Source organism: Epinephelus lanceolatus, chromosome 22 (genome assembly GCF_041903045.1).
Source record: "Epinephelus lanceolatus isolate andai-2023 chromosome 22, ASM4190304v1, whole genome shotgun sequence".
Lineage (NCBI taxonomy): Eukaryota > Metazoa > Chordata > Actinopteri > Perciformes > Serranidae > Epinephelus > Epinephelus lanceolatus.
In genome coordinates, this window is record NC_135755.1 from 9806294 (window position 1) to 9832800 (window position 26507).

General features: G+C 42.0%; 2 protein-coding genes across 3 annotated transcripts; one reads left to right on the forward strand and one right to left on the reverse strand.

The window, feature by feature from the left end:
* Positions 1–2282: 2282 nt before the first annotated feature.
* Positions 2283–15336, forward strand: mus81 (MUS81 structure-specific endonuclease subunit). Of its 2 annotated transcripts, XM_033651849.2 has the most exons (17): positions 2283–2351; positions 2607–2749; positions 4882–5011; positions 5717–5802; positions 6456–6593; positions 6679–6759; positions 6867–6955; positions 7455–7652; positions 7730–7900; positions 7978–8105; positions 8266–8378; positions 9768–9887; positions 10365–10460; positions 11759–11887; positions 12084–12187; positions 14066–14149; positions 15021–15336. In XM_033651849.2, the coding sequence occupies exons 1-17, from the start codon at positions 2345–2347 to the stop codon at positions 15085–15087; spliced, it is 1884 nt and encodes a 627-aa protein (XP_033507740.2). In that variant the 5' UTR covers positions 2283–2344; the 3' UTR covers positions 15088–15336. The 2 variants fall into 2 exon arrangements, with proteins under 2 accessions (XP_033507740.2, XP_078020505.1); XM_078164379.1 differs by lacking the exons at positions 12084–12187; positions 14066–14149; positions 15021–15336 and adding an exon at positions 11308–11427.
* Positions 15337–16644: 1308 nt separating this feature from the next.
* Positions 16645–24977, reverse strand: LOC144458327 (uncharacterized). The gene is made up of 4 exons (XM_078164770.1): positions 24595–24977; positions 23004–23059; positions 20021–20380; positions 16645–16730 (listed from the first exon to the last, which is right to left on the reverse strand). Exons 1-4 carry the CDS (start codon positions 24597–24599, stop codon positions 16645–16647), a joined length of 507 nt encoding a protein of 168 aa, XP_078020896.1. The 5' UTR covers positions 24600–24977.
* Positions 24978–26507: the final 1530 nt, after the last annotated feature.

A 26507-nucleotide genomic window follows, 5' to 3' on the forward strand; every position in this document is an offset into this window, starting at 1 on the left:
TGTATTTTAACACAAACGAAAGAATGTATTTGCACATGTGAAGTTTAGTTAAGTTTCAGTAAACTCTGTAAAGTTATTTTTTGTAAGCTGTCATTCTTAAAATGTATTTAATTCTTGGAGAGATGCCTTCGTAAGGTCTCTGTGGCTCTAGGGATGGCAACACTTGTCCGTCAGTTGATCGTCCAACACTTTGGTCCAGACTGAAATATCTCAATACCTTTCCGATGTATGGCCATGAAATTTAGTAGAGACATTCATGGTCCCTGGAGGATGAACTCTGCTGATGTTATTGATCCCCTGACTTTTATTCTTGCTTAAGGTTGACATATTTAGTGTAGTGAAGTGTCTCAACTATAGCATGACCTGTCATGAGCTCAAAGAACCAGTGTGCCGATGTAGAGCCTCACAGAACTGCTAATGTGAGTATTTTGATACCAAAAAGACTACATTTGGAAGATACCCTCTTGATTTGGATAACTCACGCTGTTGAAGCCCCATTTTTGTCCCCCCCCATCACATACATTGAAACTACTCGGACAGCGACCTGTTTTTGACCAATATACGAGAAGGTAAGAACCTCCTGAGACCTGAACTTTTGTTTGGTATGCATTTTAATTTCTCCTAGCTGTTTGGGATCAGTAGGACCCGATAAGTATAAAAAACTAAACACTGTCAACAATAATGAAGTCCCAGTGTCCTCAAATGAGACGATAAAAAAAAGTCCTGATGTCTTCAAACGAGTACTTCCTAAAACTTGCTAAAATTGGTCAAATTTCCATATCAAACAACAACCATATAAGGACACAGAATATCAGGAGGAGCTAGAACTTTATTTCCGAGAAAAAGATATACTTTATTAATCTCGGACGGGGATGTTGTCATATGCACACATGCACACACAGGACCTATGCATGCATTGAATGGAGAGATGTGTGAGCAATGGGATTGCCTTGGATAGGCGCCTTGAGCAGTTCAAGGGCACTTTGGCCATGCCCAGGAGATGAGCTGGTGCCTCCCCAGCTGCCAGTCCATGCTCCATGCTTGGTCTGTACAGGGACTTGAATTAGCGACTCTCTGTTTCCCAAGCCACGTCCCTATAGACTGAGCTGCTGTCAGCCCTGAGAACTTCTACCCTTACCCAAAGGGAGAGTGTTGTGGAACAGTCGCAGCACAACGTTGGAAAGAGTGCAAACGTAACATATTAAATATCGACAAGGTGCCAAATCAAAAACAAACAATATGGCGAAGAGGAACACCTACAGCGATCAAAACGTTTTTCAGCATACACATGGGCATGTGGTGTATTATCATAACTTAAACCTGAAAATATGTGAACCTATCCCTGGTGGTGGATATATTCTATAGAAGTGAAGAAACTGGATGAATTGAACTTAGAAATACCAGCACAGTCAGTGATGAAAGAAGTAGTCAGAGCCTGTATTTAAGTAAAAGTACTAGAAAAATGTTCCATTACAAGTAAAGGTCCTGAGTTCAAAATGTTACATTAGTAAAAGTACAGAAGTATTATCAGCAAAATATACTTTAAGTATCAAAAGTTAAAGTAGGTTCTTCAGTATGAAGGATGACTCCTTTAAAATGTTACGTAATATTAAGTTATTATGTAATGTAATACCTGCATAAAAGAGTAAGATAAATGTAGTGGAGTAAGAATTAGCTAGAGGAGTAGAAGTGTAAAAGTGCAGTATTTAATTATGTAATTATGAATTATAGGAAAATTATAGGAAAAATATAAAAAAATAAAAAATAGAATAATAATGATATCAGTAACGCACAAGCCAAAGCAAAGTTAAAAAGTAACTGAGCGATAAATAAAAACAAAACAAGGTAAGAACACAGAAAAAAAAGACATAAAGTTAGTGCTCATTATGCAATAAAATTAAACTACTAACTAAAACTTAAACACTATATACAATAACATATATAAATGTTAATATTAATTTAAAAAAAAATTAAAACTCTCATCTATATTCAAGTTAAAAATCTGATAATGTAACATATTTTGTATTATAAAGTTATCAGCTAAATGTAGTGGAGTAAAAGGTACAATATAAATGTAGTGGAGGAGAAATGTAAAGTAGCATGAAATAGAAATATTCAAGTAAAGCACAAGTACCTCAAAATTACTGTAATTACTGTTACTTTGTTAATTTAATCTAATTTATCCCTAAATTTGTCTTTGTGTTACTAATCCCGCCGCTAGATGTCACTGTTCGCCTTTTGGCCCTCTTCCCTTCCGTCTCCTTCCGGTGACGTCACGGATGTCAACAAGGAAGTGCGCTGTGTCTTTGAATACAAGGCGCCAGGAGCTGCTGCAAACTCTCAGATGAAAGGTGAGCCGCATTTCCAGGCACATGCACGACCTACCTGACTTTTTAAAATCTAAATACCTTCACACATGTTGCTTACTACTTTTAAATATGGCGGCGTGTCGTTAAAATCTTTCAGCTTGCTGATTAGGGTGTGCTAACGTTAGCTTGTGTTAGCTAAAGCTGCAGCTAGCACCGAGTTTGTTGTCTTTTATCATGCCGTGGTGTGTTAGTATTCTGTCGGATAACCGTGTCACTTTCCTCCTGTCACGTCCAAAGGGATGCCCGCTTCGGAGCCAGTCCGGTTGGGTCGGAAACGCCCCCTGCCTGCCTGCCCGAACCCGCTGTTCCTCAAGTGGCTCACAGAGCTCCGGGACGAGGCTAAAGAGAAGGGACTGAAGATCCAGTACACCTACCAGAAGGTAAAGACGGTCATCTGCTCACTTCAGCTTTATTTAACAGACTTCAGGTTTTATTTGTGTGTTTTGTGCCTGTAAATATTATGTGTTTAACTTACTTATGATGGAGGGAAGGTAGAGCTTTGTGGTCAGAAGTATGTGGACACCCCGGTGTGTATTGAGGTCTGAGGGTCACATTGGTGTGGGTAGAGCCTTTTGTCCCAAGAGAGTGAATTATTAATGCCACGTCATATGATTATCTTTTTAAATAGTGGTGGAAAGTAACAAAAAAGTGATAATAATGATCAGAAATAATACATTTATTTAAATAGCACTCCAAAACACATGTTACAAAGTGCTTCACAAAGCAAAATGTCAGGTTTATGTTCATCAGTCCCATGTACTTTTTGTACTTTTGAGCGACCTTGTGAGTAGCCAGCAGCATGGAATCAGAGTATGTACAAAAGCAAGTGAACCACAGCTGCATTGGTAAAGTCAAGTAGATAAAAGACTCAGGTGAAACACATGTGGGTGCTCAAGTAATCAATTAAAGCTAATTTTACGGTAGTGGAGTTGTGGATGTTCAGTTTTTTCCCTCCAAAGGCCTACTCCCCCTCCTCCATTACGCAGGGCTTGACGCTAACTTTTTTCCCAAGGAGCACATGTGCTCCTAAGTTGAAAAAGTAAGGAGTGCACAAAGAACTTTAGGGGCACAATGTAAATTGATCAAATAATGTGTTTTCCGTAATTAACGTGATGCAAATAGACATTTACAAGCAAAATTATTTAATGAATTTGTATACAAAATGTACAGAAAGGTGAAATCATGTCAAGTTTTGAAAAAGTATTGCAATTTAATTTTGTCTTTAATGTTATTATCTTATATATATATATATTATCTTTGCAATATGAATATTTTATATAACGTTATTACTGTCCTAAAACATTCTCCAGGTCCTCTGAAACTCTGCAGGACTTATTTCCACCCTGCCCAGCAGCGGTACCGTGGCAAAGGGTCCCTAACTGCGGGGAGAACGGAGCAGCTTCCCCGGAGGTCCGCCACTTTTCCCGGTCCCTTGTCTCCGGCACACTTTGAATTATTTCCACGCTGCTGACAGTGGGACTTATATTCATTGTGCCGAAAGTGGCTTGGAAAACCGCCCATAACCGTGTCACATGGGGAAGAGGGAAGAGGGAAGGCGGCTGGAGTTCCTCCAACATTTGCGGTTAGATTATCATATTTTTTTATTGACAAAAATATAGGCTGCTTCGGCTGATTTTTTTATGCGCACATGTGCCCCTAAATATTTTTTACAGTTCGCACACACCTAGTTTTAGTCGCAAATGCGAGTGAAACGCTCGCACTGTCGAGCGCTGTTACGTATATGTATACTATAGCATAGTAGCTTTAACGTTACTAGTAAGTGGAAACGCACAAGGAAGATAATGTTTCAGAGGCTACGCTACAGTAGGCTAACATTAGCCATTAGCAACTGGATGCTGTGTCATCATACATAACGTTATAGCCTATGTTACATTAGAGGCAAACTAAAAATACCTGTCCAGCAGATGCGACCATCTCATCCCTTTTTAGCTCAGAATTGAAGCTGCATCAGTTGTCGCCATCTCTCGAAAGCAGAGACAATGTTGACCCGAGTTTTGGCTCTTGCAGCATCGAGTTCTCTCTTAGTGTTAGCTTTTTCTGCTTTATTCTTTCTTTTGCCAACTGATTTCCCTGTTGGAGCGGCTGGAGGTGGAAGCGGTGGTCCACATTAAGGTTGATTCGGTACTAGACGGAAGCCTCTGCTCTCAAGAAGGAATAAGGTTGCCCGTTTAAACTTTGCCAGAGAGCACTTGGACCAACAAGAGGTTTTGGAAAATCTAAAATAGAAGCTACTAAAAAGGTCAATAAAGTGCAGTCAAAAGCTACAGCTCAACAGTTCAACAGTCTGCTGAACCGTCTCCCTGAAGGCAGGAGGGAGACGAAACTGTGGGAGGGATGAGAGGAGTCTTTAACTATGCAGATGTCCAACAGCGGCACATCAATGATCTCCGCTTTTCTGACAACCCTGTCCAGTTTCTTTCTCTCATTACTACTTTTATTCAGGTTTATCTTACTGTATATTTTTTGTTTGTTTGTTTCTGTCTCTTTGCAGGCCATCAGCTCTCTGAACAAGTATCCATTACCACTGCAAACGGCCAAAGAGGCAAAGATCCTCCAGAACTTCGGAGACGGTATCTGTAAACTACTGGACGACAAACTGCAGCGATACCGTAGAGAGAACGGTAAGAGACGGGTGGATGGATGAGTAGAAGGATTGAAGTTTGCATTCTGGTTGAAGTGCTTTTTACACCACTGTTAGAATAAGAATAAATAAAGCACTATAATAGATGGGTAGATTTATCATTGTCTTATACTTCTACTGCAGCAACAGTCAAGCGAACTTTCCAGTAGGACATTTTTCATTAGAGCTGTATAAGTATTCTTAAAGTATGAAGTTATCAGTTTACGGTAGCTATGTTTCCATCCAAAAGTGACTCGAATCATTGGGAAATGCACATTAAAAGAAATATGAATCCTGTGTGTTTCCATTAAATGTATGGACTTTGGTGAAAACTATGAACTCGTGCGAGTTTTCCACATAACCGCAAACAAAACAAGTCTCGCATTCTTCTTCTTCTTCTACATTTCTGGTGGTTGGCAACCAGCTTGTAAATGCATTACCGCCTTCCCGACCCGGAGTGGAGATATCACCATGGAGAGAGGTGCGATACATCGGACTTAATTCGCACATAACTGTTTCCATCCCCCATTTTGCGTATCAACATTTTTTTGAATCTGCCGAAGTTAGTTTGTGCGAATCAGGGGATTTTAATTCGAATTTTGGCGTTTCCATCATAATTTTCCGATGCAATACTTCTAGATGCGCATTTAAACAGGCTGATGGAAACACCATTACTCCATTACTCCTGTGTCTTCACCTTCTGTAGGTCCAGACGCTCCAATTCACTCTCTTCCGGAAGGAGCGCCCCCTCCTGGCAGACGGGACAACAACAGCCTGGCTCCCTCCAGAAAGGTAACCAGGGCAGTGTGGGCTAAATAGACAGTCTGTGTTTGTCTTATTGTGCAGAGACACAGTTTACTACAATCCTAAAATGTCCAAGTGGATGAATTAATGGAAGTTTGGAAGTCAGTGTCTTTAAAAGCTACGAGGAAACAGACTGACAGAGTTCAATTTCAATTCAGTTTTATTTATATAGTCCAATATCACAGATTACAGTTTGCCTCAGAGGGCTTTACAACACTTAACTGTAATGCAACCGTCAAGGAAACACACATTTGAAAGTTTTTCATACAGTATTTTGTAGTAAAAATCCCAAATAGCATCTATATTGTCTCATATCTCACAGCTCTAAATCTGTACACTCTAGGGGTGTGAGATATGGCCCTGAAATAATATCACGATATCTCAGCGTATTTTTGTGATAACGATATTCTTGACGATATGACAAATTGGTAAAAAAAATAAATAAATTATTATTAATTTATGAACGTAGAACTGCAACAAAATAAGTGATACAGTTTCACAGCTTGCCTTCAAATATTCAGTAAAAACAAAAATGATCTCTCACTTCTTTACAGCTGTGAACAACAACAGTAACTCAGAGTGATGGATTAAAGGAAAGTAAAGTGGATTTGTTTTTCTGTGTGATCCATCTTTGCTTGTAGAAGAATGCAGCAGGGGATCAAGGGAAAGACACAGGAGGACGAGGAGGAGGAGGAGGGAGGAAGAAGAAGAGGGAGTACGTGCCCCAGAAGAGGTCTGGGGGCTATGCTGTACTGCTCACCCTGTACAGACAGTCGCAGGTACACCTCTCTCCATCACACAAGTGCTGAACTGTGGCCTCAGTAAGTCAAATGATTTCATATAATCACCTCTCTTTCTCTTTAGATTCCAGGTAGTAAAGGTTTCATGTTTAAGATGGAGCTTCAAGCAGAAGCTCAGCTCCTCTGCGATAAGTCTTTCACTGTTGTAAGTGTTACACTGCTGTTAATCATGCTCTCTGTACGTCTTCATGTGCAGACCATTATTTTAACGCTGAGTTGTTTTTCTCCTTCATTATTTCTGTGCGTGTGTAGCCCGACCTCGGCAGTAAGTACACTGCCTGGTCTTCAGTGAGCACTCTGATCCAGAAGAACTTGGTGATGAAGACCCACAACCCTGCGAGGTAATACAGGAAGCACACACACAAGCCTGAACACACACTTTGTCTGTTGATGTTCGTCTTAGTTTAGTGTTTATTTGTAGCCGTGCTAGCAGCGTGGCTCTGGAGATGGCATCGCCTTTCCTTAGCCGTTCGTCCACTTTGGTCCAGACTGAAATATCTCATCAACTATTGTGCCCAGAGGACGATTCCTAACGAGTTTGGTGGAGGAAGAACAGATCTTTCAGTAAAAATAGTAATAACTTTGCGTGGTCGTCTGTCTGTTGAGCTGCAGCGCGACATGTCCAGTGTGTGCTAGGGGCAGCACTTGACCTGTGTCACGCTGCGTAAAATCATATGTGAACAGCCACTAATTAAACTCACCTGAAGAGCCGATCTCCAGAGCTATGACTCACAAGGCGATATCTTTTTGGCCTTTCTCTCTATAATGACCGGATTGTTGGCGATGGCGCCGGTGTGTTTTCAGCTTTATACACTGAAGGTCCTGTTCACTCTCACTCAGGTATTCTCTGACAGATGAGGGTCTGGCTTTGGCAGAGCGACTGGAGTCAGCAAACCAAGGGAGTAAAGACGGCCCAGAGGGCGACACAGAGGAGGTCAGAAGTGAAGGAGAGGAGGATGAGGAGGAAGGTGGTCCTGGGCTCGTGGACCTGACTGCCAGTGATGATGATGAAGACGAAAAGGAAGAAGACAGAATACAGTGAGTGTACATTAATAAAATCTTCATCTTCTGCTCTATTTCCTGCCGCAACGAAATGAATCATGTTCTCTTCACAGCCCTACAGAGAATCCGCCCTGTGCTGCCCAGCCGAGGACTGAGGTCGATGGGACGAGTTTTTCAGGAAAATCCAAGGATTCACAGGCAACGAGCAGAAAGCCGAATGCAGGATGTCTTCTGCCTGGAACCTATGACATTATACTCTGCGTTGACTTCATTGAGACAACTGGGTAAGACAGCTGTTTGGATATCTGTGTGAATTAAGGACGAATACTGTATTTCATGACCTGTGGACTTGCCTGTGCAGTGGCAGCCAACACCGAAAGCAGGAACTGGTCAAGGAGCTTCAGAGAAACGGAGTGATCTTTGATGTTAGGAAGCTAAACGTTGGAGACTTCCTGTGGGTCGCTCGTGAAAAGGTCACACCTGTTCCAGGTAACTCACAAACACAGAAACAGACACTTTCAAGCTTTTCTTGAGTAGGATCTCCTCATCAACGACGAAAGTTTATTTTCTTACTTGGTCACCTTGTGTTATTTACATGTTGCCCACCTATCTACATAAATGCATTATAATCTCCTCTCTTTTCACGCAGGTCAGCTGCGTGCCCCCGCAGGCCGGGAGCTCGTACTTGATTACATCATTGAGAGGAAGAGGATGGATGACCTGTGTGGTAGCATCATCGATGGACGCTTCAGGGAACAGAAGGTCGGTGTGTGGTGCAACTGATTCATCAGTTATTTATGCCATCAAATTATTATTTAGTCTTTAAAATGGGAAGAATGTCACACATATCAGAGACCCACATTTTGACTTTAGTGTTCTCTAGCCAACAAAACCCAAAATATTTTCAAATTGCAGAAATGCAATTTCAAATGTATACGTGATTAATAACTTGAACAATTAATCACTAATCAAAAGTTTGTCTTTCTTATTCCAAAAAACTAATTTTGCACTTCCACAATGTTGATTCTCAACAACATGATAATCACGCTCTTTAAAGTTTGACTTTTTATGTCTCATCTGAAGGCCCAGACACACCAAACCTGCCTCAGAGAACTAGCGGTGATGAAGGCCCCCCTGCTGCGTTGCTTTATAACATCACGTCTCGGCCAAAAAGTTGCACACAAACACACGGCAAAGGCTTTAATTGACGGCCAACCAGCATGTATGTTCCGCGCTTGAGAGGAGAAAACTTAACACACCAGCAGATGGTGGTTGTCTGCAATTGTCATTCAATAAGGGAAGCCGGAAGTCCTTCTTGATGCTAGTTAGCCAGTTAGCACGTTAACAACACAATCCAGTGTTGAAAGAACAGAGCATATTTACTGTTTGCCAGTGAACGACAACACAAACCATCACGTAACCTCCTGCTAAAGAGCTCAGTGGCTAAAGAAAAACAATCTTATACAACAGCTTTGTTTACTTTCCTCACTTCCATTTCTCTTCACGTGCGCTAACCTGAACTGCCAATTGGAGTGATTTCATTCACCGACGGGCTCCGCAGTCGCCAACGCAGATTTAACATGCTGAATCGGCAGAAAAAGAGCCACCTAGCAACAACGAGGGCCAATGTTGGGGGACACACAGTGCAGCGATGAGGGCCACAGAGGCTCACTGATAGTGTGAACCCGGCCATAGGGATGCAGGGAGCGTGTTTTAGTCTTCCCGTGGATATTAATGTTTTTACATTGTGTTAACTTATTTTGAAAAGCAGATGTAGTCACTTGTGTATCCTGGGCCCTTTCAGTGTATTTATAGATCAGCGTACAGGGGGCACTCCAACTTTAGGATGACTGCTTCGACCACAGAGATGGGAGTGACGACTACCTTGATACAGAAATATTAGATGACCCGAGAAGCACAGGAGGACAGAATTCGATCCAGCTTGGCCAACTGAGTAAAAGGCTGTGGTCAAGCTAGCCGTCACTCGCATCTCCATAGTCAAACCAGCTGCCACTGAAGCTGAGGACAGAAGGCAGAGCAGAGCGAACAGTTGACTCAATTTTTATTTTCATATTCCACGACTCATTCAGCTGTAGGTATAACCGTATTTAAACTTCTAATATTTCTCCCTTCCTTTTCTCTCTGCATCAGTTTCGACTGAAGCGGTGTGGTCTTCGTCGGCCCTGCTATCTGGTAGAGGAGTGTGGGACCGCTGCCTCCCACCTGAGTTTACCTGAGACTACGCTGCAGCAGGCCATAATCAACACACAGGTGCGAGAACACACACTCCTACACTTACACGGTCATTTACTTTAGATTAGACCAAGTCCAAACCAATGTATGGTATTTATTGCGACCTCCAAATAAGTTCAGACGCCATGATGGGACATATGATGAACTCACGGTCTTTGGTTTAGTTTCTCTCACTGTTTGGTTGGTTTTAGAGTTGACTGATTTGCAGGATGTGTGGAGAGTTGCAGGATGACGCTATGAACTGACAGAAATCCCCAAACAAACAAGCCTTTACAAAAATACAGTTCAAATCAATGGGGTATTAAACGACTTAATCAAACAATATTTTAACCAAAAAACATAGTCATCAATATGGTTGTAGGCTCAGTTGTGGTACAAACAGGCAAACGCCAATTGTTTAAAAGTGGTTAGCGATAGTTTGCCTGTGTGATTTAGTGTGTGTAGCGTATACGTGTTGTGTGTTCACTTTGTCACTTGTGTGTGTTTGTGTATTAGGTAGTTGATGGCTTCTTTGTGAAGAGAGTCCAGGATGTGAGGGAGTCAGTGGCCTACCTCACCGTCATGACGCGATACCTGACTAAACTGTATCAGGTGAAACACACACGCACACAGTCCATTTTCCCCTTTTCTTTTTTAATAAAAACCCCCTCATGGGTCCAGAATCATATCATATCATATCATATCATATCATATCCAAGCTCATTGGTTCCTACTGAAGATGTCAATCTTTAAAACTGATCCCAATAAATTGATTTATTTTTAACCCATAAACCTTCCTGAGACAGTTCAAAACCGAGAGGAGTCCTGCGGGGCTCAACAGATGTGTAGTCCGGTGGCTGGTGGCCGCTTGCTCTGCTGCCATTCAGCGGCTAACGGGTGGAGCTAACTGCTAACACACACCGCTGCAATTAACAGACTCCACAAGACACGGCTGATTATCTACTGCTGAATTACAGCTCACAACTCGCACAAACGCCTCATGCTGCTCTGGTGTGAGTGTTTTTGCTGGCTAGCAAAACTTCCTGGTGCAGACTATTTACTGGAGTTTACCAGCCTAAAGCTCACAAGGCATTTGAAGATATTTGTAAGCACGACCGTTCTCAGCTTTCAGTGTGCGATAGTCCATGACGAACATCTCGTCACGTCTCGACTCGTCAACGAAAATGAAACATACATCTCGTCTTGGTTTTTATTATCAAGATCTATTTTTCGTTTCTGTCATGGAAAAAAAGGGCGTTGATGAAAAATTTTCGTCATTGTTTTCATCAACGAGATTTGATGAACACAAATTCAGTCATACAAAAATATGATTTACCTTCGCCCAACACTCACTTTTACCTAGTAGAGCTTGAAGGCATCATAAGGTAACTGAATGCAAACTTTGTTAGCTACTAACTCGATGAAAGTGAGTTTAATGCGTCCTTGTGTCCCTGGGAAGATTTCTGTTCGTCCCAAACATGTTTCCTATTGTCCCTGGGGTGATGGGGCACTGAGCCCTGCTTTGAAGCCTGTGTTAAACTGATGTAACACAACAGGAAAACATCGGCCGCTGTCCTCGGTGAGTGCCACCTTATTTGCCGATAGGCTGATGGTAGTCAATCGGTGAATCCCTAGTCTTTAAAAATAAAGACTAAATAATTCCCTGAAACAGATGTGCGCTGCGGCTTTAGCAAATGTTATGCAAACAGGTCAATAGGCAGTTTGTTGAGGACTATTTTCAGCAGCGAATTAATCTACATTTGGTGCTCTGGTGAGTATTGGGGGCAACGGGACACTGTATGTGGGATTGAGTCAAAATAAACTGCAGCATGTGTGTTCTTGATATTGAAGAAGGAGCACAAACTCACCTCCTCCCTAACTGTGACGTGTGCTTTCGTCCTTTAATTCAGAACTGTACGCTGATCTGTCGCTCCAGAGAGCTGGAGGGTGATGGAGGGAGTGATGAGGAGGAGAGAGCCACCCCCTCGTGCTCTCTCATTTCTTTTGCAGAGTTCAATCATGGTGCACTTAAAAACAAGGTGTGTGTGTGTCTGCAAGCCCTCACCAAGTATATTTCCATTCACCTGTTTGACCAGCACTTAAAAAAAGAAAGAAATACTGCAAAACCTTTTATTGATGTAAATTTTAGTTCTGAAGTTTCTATTTTTTCTTTTTTTAAATTCAATGTTACGGGTGTTTTTGTGAATATATTTGAATCCCTGTTTTCCCTTCTAGTGTCAGACAGTGAGAGAAGTGTTTGCGAGACAGCTGATGCAGATTAGTGGACTGTCTGGAGACAAGGCAGCTGCAATACTGGAGCAATACAACACTCCGCACAGGTAAGTCATCAAGTGTTCTTACCCCTTATCTCTTTTTTCCCTGGTGATGTACTTGTGAGTTCATGCAGCTGCAGCAAAGGTCTGTTTAGATCAATCACACTGAACAAACACTTTGTTTTTTGCCCCCATTTTTTATGAGTTGAAATAAAACTAATACTTTAAGATGCTGATTAAGATGTGTCATTGCTACACAGGTGTGCTTTGAGACAGTCACAATAAAAAGCCTCTCTAAAATGTGCAGTTGGATCCCACAACACAAAGCCACAGAAGTTGTAAGGGAGCGTGCCATTGGCATACTGACTGCAGGAATGCCCATGTTCAATTCACCACCACAAGATGTCTCCAGTGCCATGTCTGAGAATTTGGCAGTACATCCAACTTGTGTAGTGAGCCAGCCCAGGATCTTCTTCACCTTCAAGATCATCTGAGACCAGCCACTGAGATGAGCATTCCTGAGATGGTGTTTGAGAGTTTGTGCAGAAATTCTTTGGTTGTGCAAACCAAATGTTGCATCAGGTGTTCGAGTGGTCGCTCTCAGATGATCTTGCTGGGGGAGTAGCGAGATGTGGAGGTCTGGAACTGGTGTAGTTACAAGCGGTCTGCAAATCTAGAAACATTGAAAACAGTACCCACACTATTCACTGACATCGGAGATGGAAATTATGTGGTGCTGTCACATAAAACACTTTAAAGTGTTGTCAGACTGTTTCTGCTTATGAAGTAAAGGGTGGAAAAGCAGTTAATGACTGATGAGTTTGCTCTGTTTTAAAACCAGAGGAGATAGAGCCCGTGAACAGTGAAATGATTCTACTGATCTATAACAGCATATAGGCCTCTCTTTTTTACCTGGCACCACCGACGTTTGTCCATGGATACTTTTTTCTGCAGTGATCCGATTGGTCAGAGGTCGGGGTGTTGACAGGCTGTGATCCGATACTCAAAAGTTAACCTGCTCCGGAGCAGATAGCTGTTCAGCATAAGTTGCCATGGTGATTTATCCTGGTAAACACAAAACCAGATTCGTAGTACTGAAAACTCAGAGGTAACCCCGAAGTTACCTTGCTAACTTCAAATACTGCTTTGTAGTACAGGCCTCTGAACTGAGCCTGTACAAGCCAAGACCAAACAGTGCTACACAGTCCCATGACATGAACACGTACTTTGAAGTGCAGATTCATTTTTGTGTCCAAAAGTAATATAAAGGTACATTCCCAATTCACAAAACACGGTGTGACTAAAGTGCAACTTGGACAAGCCATTTCCATCTGTTCCTTCTGGGTTAACTAAAGGTTAATGACTGTAAGGCGACAGGCAAAGACAAGGGTAAGGTTCAGTTTTGGTTATTGAAAAATGCTCACAGTTAAAAGCTTCACAAGAGTTGGACAGTGGAAGATGTACAGAGGCTACATATTAAGGGCCGGTCCCAATACCCCCCCTTAGCTCTACCCCTTGGCCCTACTCCTACATTTGCGCGTTCCTGCGAGGGGTAGGGGTGTCCCAATTACTTTTAGCATGTAGGGGTAGTGGGTATGAAACTAGCCCTTTGGAGCGAGGGATTTCAGATGCTGACTTGCCAGCGAGGGGTAGACGTCGCCATGACTACCAACGAGCAAGAGACGGGGAAAAAAGTTCATACATAGCTAACGTTACCATCGTCAGGTTGATTTAGCTAGCTAGCTAGCTCGCACTATCTGGCGTCTGTCATCTGTCTTGTTCTGCAAAATTGTCGGATTTTTCACATTACGATAACACGCCAGCTAGTATAACTATAACTATAACTATACTATAACTAACTGAGTACAATGGCCCCAAGCTACTGATAGAAACTGAATATTTTTATTTATGTTTTAAGAATATTTCTGCCTCTCTCAATCTCAGTCTTCTGACAGCCTATGAACAGTGTGCAAGTGAAGCAGAGAAAGAGAAACTCCTCTCTTCCATCCGCTATGGGAAGCTCAAAAGGTTTGATTGTAGTTTCATATTTTTCTTAGTGTGTATTTATCAATATCATACTTGACTTGGACTACCGTAACTTCACCATAAAACAATCCGGCGAAACATTCAAACCAATGATGGATAAAGTGAATAACACTGATTAACATGTTACAGGGCACTTGATGTCTTCCACCCACCAAAACACTGTTGTAGACCAAGACCTCATGGCAATTGCACTCCCCAGTGGACGATGCTCTATACCACACTGCAGGAATGGCCCGAGGAATGTGATGAAAAGCAGAAAGCATCAACCTGGCCTCCAGATTCCAATCTTGTCAAGCATCTGTGGGATGTGCTGATAGCCTAAGGATCCTCCGCAAACACCGTGGTGCCATACCACAGGACTTCCCCAGAGAATCTTTGTCCGGGCTCGATCTCTGCGGTACCTGCATGTCCCACGAATGCTTGATCAGATTGGGATCTAGGGAATTTAGATGCCAGGTTGCCACTTTGAGCTCTTTGTCACACTCTTTGGGCAATGCCCTCAGGGGAATGCCATTGCCATGAGGGAGGTACTTGGTCTGCAACGGTGTTTGGGTGGGTGAAGCACATCAAGTGGCATCATCACGAAGGCCAGGACGAAAGGTTTCCCAGCAGAACACTGCATTGTAACAAGATGATCCATGTTATTTACTTTGGTTGTAATGTTTAGGCTGCTTGGTGTTCTCAACTAGAGGCGAAGTTACTGCTAAAAAAAACCCCATTAATTTCATGAACTGCCTTTTTTTGACAAAAAAAGAACCCTATCACCTGTAAAATTATGTGCATCTGTAAATTCTTGGATTTGTGAAACCTTTTCTATACCCATCTTCATACCCTATCTTTCTTTGTCTTTCAGAAACTTGGGTCCAGCTCTGAGCAGAACAGTTTATCAGCTCTACTGCACTCAAGGATCTCTGTCATAGATGCACACAGTCACTGGTGAACACTATTTCAGCCATCCAGATATTTTCTGGAACAAAAACGGATGCAAAGTCAAAATCATTCGCATCGTTATGTAAATACATTTAGTCATTAAATATCAGTGCCTGCTTTACTTGAATAGAATTAATTTGAGGATTTCCATATGAGGATGCTGCTATATATTCATTCCTATATCATATATGTACATGTGTAGTCTGACACTATATCAATAAAGTTTATTTTGAATAGTATGATGTTGTTTTCTTTGCAAATATTAAGTGATTGAATTATTTTTCTCTCCATTCTGACTGGCTAGGAACTGAATGAAAGGTAACACTAGTGTGGCAATTCTGGATTACCAACTAGGCAAAGTGGTCAACTGTCCCAGGGCCCAGGACCAGAAGGGTGTCCTATGAAGGGAGATTTATGGGTTAGTGCAGTATATTGAGCCTAAATCCAGAGTTTTGATCAGATGAAGGAATACGTACCATTGCCTTTCAGTACAAGAGGTACATCAGAAGACTTCTCTGACATGAAGGCTTCAGCTGGTTCCTGAAAGAATGCGGTTTGTTTTGAGCTCCAAGAAGACTTGGAAGTGGATTGTTTCCAGTTCAGCTGGAATATTTTCCAGAGGGAACAGGGTTTCAGCCCTCCTCAACTTGACTATGTGTTTGCCCTGCCTACTGAAAATTCATTTGAGGTAATTTTGCAACCTACAGCTTGTTTGAGCAACGCCTTGAGCAGAATAAGGACAATAATCAGAGACTCCACAAAGTTCTTCTCATCCCACTCTCAGAGAGGGAACCAAAAACAGTGATCGTGATTACGTACTCTGAAACAGTTGCAACTGAGGACATAGACACATGGCTGTCTTTCCATTGCACCGTCTTACGGAGCATGGAAATGAGGGACAAGCATGGAATTAGAACTGGGGCCAGGCGTTTCTATGTGCAGCTGAGGAGAGAGCTAATTCATGGCACCAGTTAGGGGCCATGTGTTTTATGGTGATCAATCAAAGACCTGCAGGACATGTGGCTGTTCATCCCACCTTGCAGCCAACTGCAGCGCCACCTTCTGCAGAAACTGCGAAAGTACAGCTCACAACACAAAAGATTGTCACCAGCCAGTGAAATCTAACCTCTGCGGGCCAGACACCCATATATTCAGGAGATGTCCCGAGTCCTAGGTGAACAGAGCCAGACGGTCAAACGTAGGTTTTTACCATCAGGAGCTTCCACCATCAGAGGAACCTCAAGCCCATTTGGAATCCACCAGCGAGGCAGACCAGCAAGGATCAACCCACCAAGATGACAACCCAGAGCAACCTGGAACAGCAGGCTTTCCAGTCCCACAGATCACCACCCAGAAACACCTGGACCAACAAACTCCAGGCCCCCAGGAGATACAGCAGACCCAGGATGACCTCCCAGCTGCCACCTTTTGCTGACTTGTCCTAACAGTGGCCCAGTGTCATCTAAAGACTGTAGAGATCTCTAAGATTTGATGTTGGCAGACTTACAATCCCCCAATGGTACTGCCAGCACCCTTCCTCAGGTCAGTCAGGCTCCAACTGGGGACACGGGTGTGCCCTGGGAGGACGGGTCCTCCTCCCAAGGATCCTGCGTGGGCAAGGCAAGAGTCCTCCCTAGCATTCAGTGAACACACATTGTTAAGTCCAGGCTCTGTATTGAAGTCTATAAAGCACATTTAAAAATAACTCACATTGACCAAAGTGCTGTACAAAAAAATCAGCAACAACTGAAACTCTGTGAATGAAAACAGCTCTGGTGCTTTATCATTATTATTATTATTATCATTATTATTATTATTATTATTATTTATTTTAAATAGTACAGTAACCACACCATAATCCTTTGTCACTCACGGAGAAGCTACCTGACCAGTTGTTGTGTTAGGGGCAGGGCTGCTGCTGGGAATATAGGTGCCCTTTCTTTGTGGTGCCCAGTTCCACACACACACACAAACACACACACACGGTGCATCTTCTTTAAAAAACAAATCTATTATTTATTATCAGTGGTACAAATAAGAAAACTAGAACTGTACAACAAAAGAATACTGCTGACCTATTCAATAGGCCCATGGGCCACATCTGGCCCAGAGGTAACCTCCCTGTAGCCCAGCTAGGGATGGATACAGAAATGCCAGGAAATGACACTTCAAAATAAAAGCTCTGTGCTGGCAAATCACTGCACTTCAAAATAAAATGTGTTTTTTACCAACTTCACATGTTTGTAAGTCACTTGCAGAGTTGCGGTCCATTCAGAATGAACCTCCGGCCCAGTTTTGGACAGCGACTAACCAGTTGGGAACCACTGGTCTAAACGATTACAGCTGTAACCTGCAGACAGGAGAGCAAACAAGACCAAAGAGCTCCCTCTGCTGCTCTATAATATTAATACCAGTGTTAACAACTCAGAGCTTTTCTTTTGAGCATACATACAATGAAATAATGACTGTAAATAGCAGACAGTAAAATATATATGCCAGCTGTAACAGACACAAATAAAACAGTAACAGTACATCTGAGTTTAAATGCCACATTACAAAAAAAACGTCAAGGCTTTGCATGTTAGAATTAGGCGGCACAGTGGTGCAGTGTTGCCTCACAGCAAGAGGGTTCCTTCTGTGTGGAGTTTGCATGTTCTCCCTGGTTTCTCCGGGTACTCCAGCTTCCTCCCACAGTCCAAAGACACACAGGTTAATTGGTGACTCTAAATTGTCCGTAGGTGTGAACGTGAGTGTGAATGGTTGTCTGTCTCTATAGCCCTTTATAAACAGGAATTGTGCAAATTTGCAAGAAAGCCCAATCAGTCTTCGTTCAGCATTGGCAGTATAAAAACAAAATCGGGCAGTGCAGCGAAATGCCGCCTGCCTACTTTTGTTCATACAGAATGTACCTTTTTTGGGGCAGTGAGCAAGTAACAAAACATGTAGGTCAGCATGTGACGTAAACAGTGACGTGGGAGGGAAGCCGCAGCTGGTCAGTTCTTTGTGGCTGCAGATTTTCAGATTTCACTTAGAGTAGTTAGGGAGTTACAGTAATCTATATGGGATGTAACCAGGGTGTCAACAAGAATGGTGGTGCTGTGTGGTGGGAGGGATGGGCAAAAGCGGTTAATATTGTATAGATGGAAGTAGCAGACTGAGTGACATTACCGATATGAGCTTGGAATGAGTGCTGTCGAGGATGACGCTCATACTCTTAACCTGCGGGGAGGGGGAAACTGAGGAGTTATCAATATCAGGTGTGAAATTTTTGCTGAGGTGGATTTGGTGCCAATGAGAAGTAACTCAGTTTTATCACTGTTTAATTTGAGGAAGTTGCAGGAGAACCAGGATTTGATTTCCTAAAGGCAGTCAGTGAGGGAGGGTGGAGGTAGGTTTGGTAGCCAGATAGAACTGGGTGTCATCTGCATAGCAATGGAAGTGGATATTACTTTTTTTTTTTTTTTTTAAGTTTTAGTTGTTTATAAAGCTTTAAACGAGTTGAGTTATTCCTAATTTTCAACTCAATTTAAGGTTCGTGAAAAAGTATTTCCTGGGGTGTAATTCCCCAGGTGGTGTTGTCGCCACACTATCAAAATAATGGACACTGTAAAAGTGAAGACACTTTTGTGTATCAGTTTTGTACTATGACTCTTATTCCATGGCCACTTACTGAAGAATATGAAGGAAAGTTTGTATGTAGTTATTTCACTCATGTAATGTTTGTGCCAAGACTACTGCCAGCCAGTGGGAAAGTAGTATTTTCTGTTTCTCTGTGGTATTAAATTGAACAGTCTTGTCTCATTGAATTTATCGTTGCAGCTGTTTCCAGTGATGCATGTACAGAGTGTGGAGCTGACTCACATCCATCACTATGATCTGAGCAGGAATCTGGTTGTCTTGGCTTAAAATTATTAAGAGTATTGATGGAATTGTTGGACTCTCGTCCTTGTCCTGGTCTTTGTCTTGATTTCTGAAGCTGAAAGCGTCTGTACAAAAAGTGACCCAAAACCAGGCCTGCTGCTGCTGGTATCAGTCCCAGGAAACAATATAGGATGATCCATTCCCAACCCTGTGATTGTGCACTTGTTGACTTTGGTATCACAGGTTTGGGCGAAGCCTTTGCTGCTGTAAAGAGACCAAACAAATCTGTGTCATTCCTATGAAGAAATAACATTTCACTAAAAACGACCATCTTGTGATAGGATCACACCAGCTGCAACACTGCGATTTGCAACTTAAAACAAGTGGCATAAAGTGGGGGGCCAGTGGCCCCTTCTCTACTTCCTACCCCCCTATTTCTGTCCCCTTGCTCAGACCACACCCCTCTATGAATTTGGTCTACACTACACACCTGTAAAGTTTTGTGACTGCGTCTTGCACAGTTGTGATGTTATCACGTTGACAAAATCTGTCCATATCTTCAGTAGCTAGCTAGCTAACCCTACACTTTTCAGGGTTTGATTTTGGTTTTGGAACAGAGAGGAAACGTATATCTTTTTCCAACCTCTCCAGGTAACGAGCATCAGTAACACACGACGTGCCCCAGGCACAACATTTAGCTCCAAATCCACAAAACCAGCCTGACAATGAAGGAAATCTGAAACAACTGCATTAGAGTCAATGGAGCACAGCTGTGTTGTTGTTGGACCCTGGTCTGAGCTGGCCCAATGCTACTTCTCTTACTGAATGAAGGGTCAATGGGTGTTATCAAGACCATATTTGTCATGATGACAAACACACAGACTCGCGGCTGGCAAATATCCACAACAGAATGAGTTGTAACATAATTCCCAGATACTACAAGAAGGAAGTATACAGATTGTGGATTGCAGAAGTCCACAATATTTTCCTCCTTGGATTTTTATTTATCCAAAAAAGCTGCTGAATTGAATCTGCTAAGACAGTTCTACTGAGTTTACTTACCAGTGACAGTGAGCCGACATGTAGCAGTGCTGACGCCATAATTTGTGAACACTTCACACACATACTGGCCTGAGTCATCAGTCCTGAGTCTGGACACATGAAGCCTGAGTCGTCCCTCTCTGAGGACGTCTTTGTCACACTGGACTCGTCCTGTAAACTGTTCATCCTGAGACTCTGGGACCTCAACACCTCCATGTAGACGAAACAGACCTGAGGCTCTGAGATCAGTTAACAGTTGACAGTAGATAAAAAGGGAGTCGAGGGAGCTGTCAGTTTTGGTTGTGAAGGTGAATTCCAGTGTGATGTTGTGGTTCTCCTCTGCCTGATAGGAGGTCTGTGTCACATTGACTACAAATGTTCCTGTTGAGGAGACAGAGAGGGAAAGTGAGGAGCAGACAAAGTGACAACTTTAACATGTGAGCCTTTAAACTCCATCTATAGATGTTTGTGTGGAGAGTTTCACTGATTCACTGATTAACAGTGTGCTCTTATTTAGAACAGAGCTGGAAGGTCGGGAAACATGAGAGCTCAAAGTTGCTGCAGCTAAGAGGTGATGCATGAAACCAATAATTAATTATAGCTGCTGCGCAGCAATGGTCAGGGCCGGGCAATTTTAGGCAATTTTAGACAAATTTAGGGAATTCTGAGCAACAAGAGGCTGAAAGGAAGACAACAAGAAAGTTGCCATTACAATATACATTTTACATCAGTTGAGGCTTAAACTCACAACCTCTGACACCAAGGAGCATCTTCTATCTGACTGAACTAAATAGGAAGTGACAACTTATCTGTGGCTTCACAAATTGACTAAGCCAGCCAACAGGATGACAGCAGCTGTCAAGGCAGATTTCGAACTGTTGTCATAAATTCAGTTATCAAGACAAAAATTTGAAAATACACATCTTGCATCTAGACAGCATGGAGATGTTGTTAATTTGTTTTTCAACAATGATTGATTTACTCCATAAGTGAAAAACTGATGTGTAAAATGCCATTCTTGCATTGACTCCAATTGTTCATAGGAGTGCAGAATTTAAAATGTTGTCAAAAATTCAGTTTTTGATATAAAACTTTGATATTTGCCAAACGTCATCTACCATGACTCCAAAATTTCGTTATATTTTTGCAAGTATATGTTTACAGTACTGTTTATAGTCAAGCATCTTGATGCACTGTTGGCTCAATTTTTTTGAAAAATCAAAAATCTGAGGACAATATGTGTAGGACAGTCTGAAGATGCTCTGTAGCAAGTTTGGTGTCAATTGAGCAAAAATTGTGGGAGGAGATAGGTTTAAGAAGTTTTACAGTTTTTGAAAAAAACGACAGTGATGAACTTAATAATTTTTAATAGGTTTAAATGTACAAAAGTTTCTTCAGTATTAGGGCTACAGTTTGATGAAAGTTGTGAAGCTGTAGCACAGACGGTCGATTAGTTGTGAATTTTCAAAGTTTTGAACTTCAGACGCTTGCTGTAGCGCCACCATCAGGACTATTGGCTTGAGTTTGCAGCTGAGGATATCTGTCATGAGACTGGACCTTTGTGCAAAGTTTGGTGATTTTTCGTGCATGGGAGGTAGGATTTCCTCAGAAGGAGGAGAAGAAGGAGAAGAAGGTGGTGGTGGTCCTGGCAGGACTGCCTGCCCGGCCCCTAACTATCACCTGTGACCAGTGTTACTATACATAGACCATACACAGTCCACCATCTAGTGGTTAAAAATGTTATAGTCCATACAAACAATACATCATTGACTTCATTCTAATAGTTGTGGAAATATATCCAGACATGTATAGTGGTTGTACTTGAGGCTTTTCTTGTCATGGAAGACTGGACTATTGGTCTCGGAGGAAGTCTGTCCGAGTGCCTTTCTAGTTAGGGGTCGGGCAGGCAGTCCTGCCAGGACCACCACCACCTTCTTCTCCTTCTTCTCCTCCTTCTGAGGAAATCCTACCTCCCATGCACGAAAAATCACCAAACTTTGCACAAAGGTCCAGTCTCATGACAGATATCCTCAGCTGCAAACTCAAGCCAATAGTCCTGATGGTGGCGCTACAGCAAGCGTCTGAAGTTCAAAACTTTGAAAATTCACAACTAATCGACCGTCTGTGCTACAGCTTCACAACTTTCATCAAACTGTAGCCCTAATACTGAAGAAACTTTTGTACATTTAAACCTATTAAAAATTATTAAGTTCATCACTGTCGTTTTTTTCAAAAACTGTAAAGGCACTCGGACAGACTTCCTCCGAGACCAATAGTCCAGTCTTCCATGACAAGAAAAGCCTCAAGTACAACCACTATACATGTCTGGATATATTTCCACAACTATTAGAATGAAGTCAATGATGTATTGTTTGTATGGACTATAACATTTTTAACCACTAGATGGTGGTCTGTGTGTGGTCTATGTATAGTAACACTGGTCACAGGTGATATGAATCAGGTGTTATAAGGTCACGGGGGAGGAGGAAGTCTTTTTGAACACAGGTGCAGAAACATATTGTTCTTACCCTAAGCCGGGCACAGCATGAACATGGCATCTAGATCACTTCACGTTCATCTCAGTAAGTCATCACGTTAATCTACTTATGTCTGTATCATTTTTGGTCATGAACTCATTTAACTGGATACGCACCAAGAATATTCCGAATTTAATCGACAGTCACAACAACATTGATGTCATTGTTGGATATAATTTAACCCATATAAATGTCAGTATATTCAACATTATGCTGCTTTCACATGGAATCAGAGAGACGGTAGACAGCAAATGATAAACACCTTCTGGGTGGCATGGGACAGCTGACTTTTGTCACTACTGAACCCTTCATCCAGGTTGCATGGAAATCAGGACAGTAGTTTTTCTGTAATCCTGCTGAGTTACAAACAATCATACTGAAAACACAACCTCGTGGTCAGAGGCAAAAAGCCTGAGAGTACTCTGTCTTTAGTGTTAGTGGATAATAAAGTGAAGGTGTAAACTAACCACAGACACAGGAGGTCAGTTTGATGAGCAGCAGGATGATGCACATCATCTTCTCCCTGTGAGAGGAGACAGAGGTGAAGAGCTAGACAGTAATTATAATACTGGGGCGGACACATCCACCACAATATTCAAATATATCATAGTAGCCTATAGTATGCCAAGAAGAAAAGTTATGGAGTGTACTAAGCCACTACTAATGACCTTTCTGGTCAACTAACATTTGGTCGACTCTTAGGGAGCACTAAGAGTTGACCACTGGTCGCTTAGTCGCAGAAAAAAACAACAACATTAAACTCTATTAGGTCTTTTTCCAAATAAACGCGCTCAGCAGTCAGACAGGAGTCAACTAGGAAAATTCTTAGTCAGGGTCAGCCCTAGTGTGTGAACCTTTCCTGTGCGGCCCTCAATCATATGCTGTCCCCTAAAGTGGCGCTCAGTCATAAAAGCTTTGAGAACCCCTGATCTAAGATCCATTTTTTTTTTTTTTTTTTTTTTTCAAAAATGCTTTAAAATGGTCACTTTACCTGTGAAGTTATTCCTGTGGGGAATTCTCCCCACCCTCCCGACAACGAGTGATGACATTATAGATACTAAATATATACAGAATAATTCATACTCAGTTTAGATGCACCCATAGGAGCAGTGTGGCTCAAACTGTAAGTGGACAATTTGGCAAAAACATTGGTTGTTGGGTCGTAGTACCTCAGATACAGGCACAGTACATCAGAATATCCTCTTAAAATTTGTTTTATTGACAAGATTGACCCCAAAACCTTTGGAACAGACACCGAATATGTTAAATAGGTGTACAGTACATACACCATCTGATATTAACATGATGTCACCCAGACCATGACACTGTGAAATGACCTTGAAAAATAATGTTCCATTAAATCCATAAAGGTTTATTATATGATACAGGAGGGTATTAGGACCAATCAAAACTATGAAACACTGCTATTGTGTTTTCTCCTAGGTTGGGCCCACTTTTGATTTAAATTGACTTGACTATATCATCATATTCAAAATATTTCTATCCAGCGTTCGACTGAAAAACTGCAATAAACTTTGGCACTATAGAAAAAATTATGCAAGACGTAAAATCCCCAGAGTGGTTCAAATCATTTCACATCATGATACAGATACTGTATATGTACAAGTATAGGCTATAGAGGTAATCAATATGCATTTTAGTATTGCAGCCTAGACTATAAAAGCTGTGCAATCTGATCATGTAGGCAATTGCTGCAGTGATCACTATACGCATGATAGTCTCTCAACTGTTCCCAAGGAAATGAGTGAAACGGACTCCAAGCCTGTCTATTAGCTCCTTTTATAATGCTGCAGACTCCTGCTCTTGCAGACTTTACGTGATGACGTTGAAGACGTCACAAAACTTGAGAGCCCTGCAATAAGTGTGATAAGAAAGAGGGGAGGAGAAAAAGCCTTCAGAGGCACCGAGTTCTTTTCTTTGATTTATTTCTGTTTCCTCTGCTCTCTTCAACAGCTGTGGGAACAGTCCAAATTACTGTCAGCTAATAGACTACAGGACTATTAACAGTGATATCAGCTCTTTGTATTTGCACATTACCTCATGTCTCATCTGGCACACTGGAAAGGTCCAAAAGTTGAATTCTGCACAGCAACATACTCAATATAAAACATAGCAGGTGGAGTTTCTCGGTGGGTAGATGGTAAGATGTCTTCCTCTGTGTCTCAGTGCAGTCACTTAGTGGTGATGGTGTTGCAAACAGCGCACGCTCTATGAAACTGCTGGAGCGTGATTGGTTGATCAGAGTGACTGATGGAAGTTGATTGGCCAACTTCATGGGTCAAACATATTCTCTTTCAGTTGTGTAAATGAACAGTTACAGTTTTAAACACATTTAACTTATTATTTTAGACATGAACTGAATCACAGGCTCATATGAACTGTACTTTAGTCCCAATGACTTTTTAAACACATTTAACTCAAGTCATATTTTTTTAAATCCTGTAAATACATTTTAACCCTTTACACTTACAGTAAAATGTAGCATAACATGGAAATACTCAAGTAAAGTATAAGTACTTCAAAGTTGTACTTCAGTACAGTACTTAGTTACTTCCTACCGCTGTCTGTGTGTCACAGTAAGCTGCTAACCAACAGTCTGCTACTGTGATGTGTGTAAATATCTATATATCTATATGTACAGTGGTGGAAAAAAGTTTTCGGACACCCTTAAAATTTTACACAATCTCAAATATTATCATGAAATATTTGTGGAAAAATCTTTTTTGTGTTTCAAAAGGTGTGGCTGCATTAGACAGATACAAACAAACACAAATTATATTTTTTTGTTTATTGTTTATAAGAAAAACTAACAAAACTAAATTCTTGACAGTTTCAATATGTCAGTTCTCAACATTGTCGGTATCAAAGTCAACAAATAACAGAGAATGTGTTCAAAACTGAACAAAAAATAAATAAACCATCACATCATCAAATTAATATTTAGTAGTCCTGCCACTGGCACGTAGTAGAGCTCTAATCCTGGCTGGCATGTTCCCCACGAGCCTTTCACACTGTTGAGGGGTAATCTTGTCCCATTCTTCTTGAATTACTGCTTTTAATTCTTCTAAATTCTTTGGTTTATGCTTTGAAACAGACCTTTTGATAATCCACCACAGATTTTCAATGGGGCTCATGTCTGGGGATTGAGCTGGCCACTCTAAGACCTGGATACTGTGCTCCTGCAGCCAAGTTCTACTGGCCTTGGATGTGTGGCAAGGGGCATTATCTTGTTGAAACATCCAGTTTTTACCTCGACGAACAGTGCACACGCAGAAGGGAGCATGTGGGTTTCGAGAATGGTACAATACTTGGTAGAGTTTAATGTGCCATCACAGACAGTGAGATGACCAACACCAGCAGCACTCATGCATCCCCAAACCATGATATTGCCTCCACCATGCTTGACAGTAGGTACTGTACATGCTGGAGATAATACTTCGCCTGGCCTTCTGCGTACCCTCACATTAGTAGGAGGAAGATAAAGCTGGAAACTGGACTCATCTGACCTCAAAATCTTCTTCCAGTTCCTGGCTGTCCAGTTCTTGTGTGCCTGGGCCCAACGACGCCGGGCTAACCTCTGTCTCTCATTGATCAGGGGCTTCTTGATAGCCTTGTAGGACCTTAAGCCATGATCTAAAAGTCGGCCACGTACAGTGCAGGTGGAGCACTGGACACCAGTTTGGTTTGACCACTGCTGCTGAAGCTCCTGTGATGTCATTCGGCGGTTTTGCCTGCACATGCGGATCAGGATGCGGCCATTTCTTGCTGAAGAAACCCTTGGACGCCCAGATCTTGGTTTGTCTTCCAAGCTGTTGGTTCGTCTGTATTTCTGCAGAGTGTATCCAACTGCTGAAGGACTGCATCTGCACTTCCTGGCTATCTGGCGGCAGCTGTACCCTTCCTGGCTGAGAATCTTTATCTTCAGGCGTGTTTCCTGTGTTAGGTTCCTT